General features: G+C 37.2%; 1 protein-coding gene across 1 annotated transcript; it reads left to right on the forward strand.

The window, feature by feature from the left end:
* The first annotated feature begins 248 nt into the window (after nucleotides 1-248).
* Nucleotides 249-6342, forward strand: LOC113077666 (adenosine receptor A1-like). The gene is given in 3 exon segments (XM_026249979.1): nucleotides 249-1223; nucleotides 4780-4966; nucleotides 4968-6342. Coding segments are annotated over 3 exon segments (1014 nt in total). The 5' UTR covers nucleotides 249-882; the 3' UTR covers nucleotides 5454-6342.
* Nucleotides 6343-6943: the final 601 nt, after the last annotated feature.

Raw genomic sequence — 6943 nt, forward strand, 5'->3', positions numbered from 1 at the left:
GAAACACTTGGGCACTGTAAGCCCCATTTCTATCCCGAGCGTCAACGTTAAATGCTCACTTAAGACAAATGCAATGACTAGAAAAGGAGATCGGGCTTTCTACAAAAGAAAGTAGCGTACGCAGGCTGTCCCTCAGCCATTCTCAAGGAGGGAACCAAAATAGACAGCGCGGTGTTTGGGATGGTCTCTTTTCACCGGTCAAAGGAAAACGTAACGACCTTTTTATTTTTGTTGACATTTTTCAAGAATCTACACAGGTTAGTTGGACTTCTTTGGATCCCAAAAGTGTTTTAAATTGTTAACAGGTCGAGTATGGGTGAGACAAAGAGCTCTACCCATCGACTGTTATTCTGGGGCACCGCATAGCTCACGAGAGTGCTGCGTGAGAACGACCCGCGCTCTGGACAATATCCGGTTTCACATATCCCAGGAACAAATATGGTGCGTCTTTCAATTTATTTCCCGACTCCCTGGACATCCAGAGAACTGCCTGACAGTTGTAGGTGACACTGATACATTTATTTGAACGATTTTGGGATGAGTAAGTGGCGCGCGCATCTCTCACATGAGCGCAGGTGGACCCAGTGAAGAGGCGCTATAGCAAACGAAAAGAAAAAGCGAAAAACCCAGCGATATATTCAGTTGAATATTTTGTAAGACACTTCTGTGGTTTTGAGGGGTTTATTCTTATCCCGTTCGTCCATTTCCAACTGTAAATAGGCATGTGTGGAATAAAGCTGATCTTCTGAGGAGCAGAGTATTAACGGGGGGATTTTTCTCTGGACTACCAAGTTAATCAATTTACACATCACTTTCACTTGAAGCCCCATTGCCGTGTGGATATTAATCGTAGCCTACTATCGATTCCCGTCGAGAGAAAGAATGCCTGAGGACCTCTCCGCGGCCAAAGCCTTCTACATGGGCATGGAGGTGGTGATCGCCGTGTCATCCGTGATAGGAAACGTGATGGTGGTTTGGGCGGTAAAAATTAATAGATCACTTAGAGATACTACGTTTTGCTTCATTGTTTCTCTGGCGCTCGCGGACATTGCAGTAGGAGCGCTGGTCATACCACTGGCGATAACTATAAGTATCGGATTCCAGACTCACTTCTACAGCTGTCTGCTGGTGGCGTGCACGGTGCTGGTTCTGACCCAAAGTTCCATCCTCGCCTTGCTCGCTATAGCCATCGACCGATACCTGAGGGTCAAGATCCCAACCAGGTAAAGTTATCATTCCCTCATTCCATCTGGTGTTCTTGTGCTGTAGTGCTACTGTGCATTATGTTGTCATACAGCCTATCATATGTCACACATGCACATTTTAATACTGAGCTAATGCTATTTTCATCCTTTATAAACCTACCTAAAACATAACCTTTTTGTATTTTTTTGAGATTATGGTGATTATTGACTGTCCTCCACAAAATATGATCTATTCACCAATCCTTATAAATATTGTGTCTATACTGTCTCTGATCCAACTATATTGCCAAAAGTATTGTGACACCCCCTTATAATGAACAGGTTTGACTACTTAGTAATTTCTATGAAATCTTAATATTTAAGCATATAATGATATTCTAGGGAATTGTTGGCTTCTCATTTTATAGATTTGTACTCATGGAAATACCTAATGTAGTCAAACCTGTTCATCAGAATTGAGGTGTCCCAATACTTTTGGCAATATAGTTTATATGAACTAGGATCCAATCACTTGAGACCAATTGCACAGAAAAAAAAGTTTTAGTATTTAAAAGTAAGATAGTATTTAAAACCCTTTAACTGCCTGCTCAACCAAATGGTTGATTTGTCACTTTATGGTAAACGTAGAAAAGCTAAGCTAATGTTTTCAGATAATCATTTCTGCTGTCAGAATGTACTATTTGCTGAGAAATATAACTTTCTGATCATTCATTATAGTTCATATTTTCTGATTTCCATAGTATGTGTAAGAATTCCGGTACTTTTGCCATAAAGTGACATATCAACCATTTGGTAGAGGCCGATATTTTAAAAATTATGGGACGTGTTGAAAAAAAATACATTGAGTGTGGTAACTAACGACATAAGGAGATAAGAAATGCAAACAAAAAAAATTTCAAATGCTTTTTTCTTGGTGGGGCAGTTAAAGGGTTAAGTATTTAGTATAATATTTAGTATTTATAATAATAAGATATAATAAGGGTAATGAATGGAAAAATTTACATTTAAAATATAAATAAAAATGATGAATAAATATTTTGAATACTGTTGAATACTATTCTGTAAGTTCCACTTCCACTTGTATTAAGATTTAAAAAAAAAAAAAAAAATGAAAATCCTCCTGAATCCTCCTGAACCATTAATTTATAATAAGAATCATATTGGCTACTGTCTGGGTAGACCGTTTTTTAAGCAAAATGCAGTTTATGTTGCTCAAGGGATACAGATGGAAGAAACTACATGCGCATGACCTAATGACATAATATGACTCATGCATTTATGTACTGCTTACACCATTTGTGTGCACTATTTGCAGAGAATAAATACCATAAATTTGACAGTATTTAACAAAAGAATGTGTCTTTAAGTAAGCATTTTTTTTCAGCAGTTATTCTTCTGTGGTATGTGCTTAATTTCTTTTCTTTTATGATCCTTTTTTGTTACAGTTTTTTTCCTTTTTGTTGTTTCTCGAACTGCCTTTACTTCCTGCATAACACTTAATGTGAAGTTTCATGAGAAAAATCACATCACATATCACTTTATCACATCAGTACACTGTCCCAGTCATATTAAGATCTCCGACATGCACACACTATCTGTTTTTAGGTTCTAGCTACATCCTATTTGCAAGACTCTATGGCTAGGTTACTCTTTATCCCCAGAGGAGTTAAACATACTCAACAAATGCAGCTAAAAGGCATTCCATTTTTAAAGATGCTTTTTGTGTGGCCGATATAGCCACATCTGTGTTGCTCTTTTGTCAGTTTAATGCATCAAACACAGGAGTTTGAATCCCAGATGAGTTTATTCTATAATTTGCATTTAATATTGTGATTTCACTGGCATGATTAATGATTACCATGACCAGTACTATATAAGCCAGAATTAACATAAAATTGGCCCATTTGAACACTTCTGTGAGGAGACTTGAGACCAGCAACAGTATGAGGGAAGTACCCAACTGATTTTGCAACACGGAAGTAAGCTAATTTCTTTGAAAGTGCAATTGAATGACACAGGAAATCTCACCAATTCGAGCTGTGGTCGCTCTTACGTCAAAAATTAAGTGGTTAGCACAGGGTGCTGCAAGGAAAAAGTTATGTCCTACAAAATGTATTTTCTAGAGTGAACGCAATCCCATGAAGCTGTTGGTGTTGTGAATGAGCTAACTGAAGTGTGTTTGAGAAGTGTATAGAGTAGCTGCCCTGAGTCACTACCTGTCAGCTCTGCTAGGATCAACCACTGCACAATAAATGAGAACGCAAGATAGTGAGCGGAAAGCCTACTACTGTGGAGTCCAAAGGTGTGAAGGCAACGGCAGTTTTGCAGATTGCAAATCATATTGTCAGAATAATAATTTAAGTGAGAAGTTGAATACAGTAAATTAACTTCTGAATAAATCATCTATCCTCTAATATATCATCAGTGGGAATTCTGTGTAAGTTCCATCCCTGTTATCCCAACATGATCCCAGAATAATGGAAGGTTGAGCTGAAATAAAACTGACCAAAGTTCTACGGTCTACACCTTTTACTGATACTGAATGTAACGTTGCATTATTACCTACAGACAGAAGAAAGGGACAAATGAATCCCCTTGAACTCCATTTTATTTTATTTGTTCCACTCTTCAATAATGCATATAGCTTTTATTTTGTATGAAGAGTAGTCAAGCATCACAGCTTTCCAAACACAACTATCTATTTTTGAACAATCCGGAAACTGTTAATTTAGTCATAGCAACTTAAAAACAAAGCAAATATCACTTCTCTTGGACCTACAGTATGCTCTCATAAAAAGGTACAAAACCATCACTGGAACATTTTTTTTTTTCCTGAAAGTGTATGCATAAGTTAAAGTAATAGGCTGGGATGCACACAAATCTATTAATATTAAGATGAAACAAACAATTTATAATTTAACATTTCTGTTTTTACTTTTTGCAGTTAATAAAGGCACATTAAAGCAATGATTCAAGCCCAAACTATCTACTGAATCCCTGAACAAACAGAGTCTATTGACTCAGAGCACCTTTGTGTGGAATTCAGTCAGTCAGCTCCAGAGACTTGAATGTCTGCCATTAAAATCACAGGTACCTTTGTTCTAAACTCATTCACACGAAAGACAAGGAGTTTTTGGAGCGAGAACTAGAATCTCAGACAAAAGACTGCATCTCAGAGAAGATGCAAGGATGAGACGGAGTGGGTGTGACTGAAACAAGCTTTCTGGTGGTGGTACTTTGTCACAATTTAGCTCTTAGTTAGACAGCAGGTAAAAGTATCTGGCTTTGGGGTCATCCAAAGATACCAAGAAGTACTTTACAAAGAGACCCTGATTCTGTACCGGTAGTAATTACATAGAATTTAGACCTTTTATTTGATTGTAACATTGTGGAGATACATGTTTTTTATTTTTTTTATTATTATTGTAAAGTTTGGAGTTATAATATTACTTAATTGCAGTATTAGTCATGTGTATCATAAGACATTGATTTAAATTGTTTTTCAAAATTACAGTGAAAAATTAAAGTTTTTTTTAACTTTATAAGTTTCTCTCTCATTGTTTTTGTGTTTCAGTTATAAGCGAGTGGTCACTCCCAAACGAGCTGGAATTGCAGTATTCATGTGTTGGACAGTGGCCTTTATAGTCGGCTTGACTCCCATGCTTGGCTGGAACAATTTACACAACCTGCAACATAATGACAACGGCTCAATCGACCTTGACCTCATCGTCACCTGCCAGTTTGAGAACGTCATCAGCATGGGAGTACATGGTCTACTTCAACTTTTTCAGTTGGGTGCTTCCCCCTCTGCTTTTCATGCTCATCATTTACTCTGAAATCTTCTACATGATCCACAAGCAGCTAAATACGAAGGTGTCCTGCCACTCTGAACCAAATAAGTATTACGACAAAGAACTGAAGCTGGCAAAGTCTCTGGCGCTAGTCCTTTTCTTGTTCGCTGTTAGCTGGCTTCCTCTCCACATTATGAACTGCATCACACTGTTCTGTCCGAACTGTAAAAAACCCATGTTTCTCATTTATATTGCAATTCTGCTGTCGCATGGCAATTCTGCTGTCAACCCTATTGTTTATGCTTTCCGCATCAACAAATTTCATACTGCGTTTCATAGGATCTGGAAGCAGTACTTCTGCTGCAAGGAGGCTCCTCCCCCTGAGAGCCAGCCAAGCGAGAGACTGGATAACAACCACTACATCGCTGCCACCATCGCTTTGGAACATAGTGTCTGACTGGCACCCCAGGATTCTCTAAGGAGGTCGAATAGCTTCTGCTGGCTGGACGTCCAAAGCTGTCACGTCCTGGTTTGTCTCTTTTGAATGTAAATCAGAGCTCACCACAGACTCTTGGATTACTGAGACAGCATTACTTTAAAAAGCACTGAATGAGTCAAAATCATTTTGAGACGTGGGGAAACCACAGGTATACGTATCCACCCAGACTGACCCAAAGACGGAATCCAGTTGCTGGGCGGAGGTATAATTTGTGTAGGTGTTGTAATTGCGCTTCTGCAAAGTTCACTAAATTTATCAGGATTTCATTTCAATTTTAGTCTATCTCCGTGTTCAATCTGACTCAAATTTAAAGTAGTCATTAAATTTAGGTGACATTTCTTATGAAAAACTGATCACAAACATTGATTGTTCATTTTTTATTATTTCGATATTTGATTATTCTGGAAATCCCATACTTTCACTAATGACCTGTAATAGCTTAGTAATTCACGGTGAACACACTTCACAGCCTGGCCAATTTTGTTCTTAGTCAGAGGAAACATGGCCATTAAATACTTTTAAGCACATAACAAAAAGTGTAATTTTTCTCTATAATCATGAAAACTATAACTTGTTAAATCAGTGACGGTCAGAAATGGATGAGTCAAGGGGCAGATCTTCTCTTCAGATTAGAAAGTTTATCGTTTTCTTGCATGGTTTCGGTTTTGTGGGAGTTCTTGACATTTGGTTTCAGGAAGAGATCATTTTGCCTCTTACACAGTAAATCTAACTTTATTAATCAGCCTTGACAGATGTTTTTAAATCAAATTAGTTTACTAGTACTTGCAATTAAATTATAAAAACATAAGGTATAATGCACACAATTGTGTTTTGTGCAGTTATATATATATATATATATTTATATATATATATATATATATATATATATATATATATATATATATATATATATATTATATATATATATATATATATATATATATTTCACCAGTTATTTGTTCAAAATGAATGTATGCAGAACAGATATAGCGCTGTACACTCTCAGGTTCTTGGATATTCTTCTTGTATTCTGAACCTTTGTGCACAATGATGGGAAAAGGATGTCAGAAATACTGACAAGGAGGTGGACACAGGTTTTCTTGTCCTATTATGGAGTGTCTCAGCACAGGTCTGTTATTGTGAAGGACAAAAAAAAGTACTGGCAGGCAGCTGACATAGGATTTTACTCACGGATGCAGTGAGCTTCTCTTGCCTTTTAGTAAAATACTGTGTGTGTGTGTGTGTGTGTGTGTGTGCATATGTAAGTGTAAGTGTAAGTGTATGTTTGGGTGCTTATCATAACAAAACTGGAATTTTTTGAGGATATGAAGATACACTGAAGTCCCATTTATCCTTTTTGGTGACCGAAAAAAAAAAAGCAAAACTGTCAGTACCTAAGACTATATCTCCACTGTTTGAACAAATTCAGGTTAATAAATGATCAAAAC

The sequence above is a fragment of the Carassius auratus genome, unplaced genomic scaffold, assembly GCF_003368295.1.
Source record: "Carassius auratus strain Wakin unplaced genomic scaffold, ASM336829v1 scaf_tig00023106, whole genome shotgun sequence".
Classification (NCBI taxonomy): domain Eukaryota; kingdom Metazoa; phylum Chordata; class Actinopteri; order Cypriniformes; family Cyprinidae; genus Carassius; species Carassius auratus.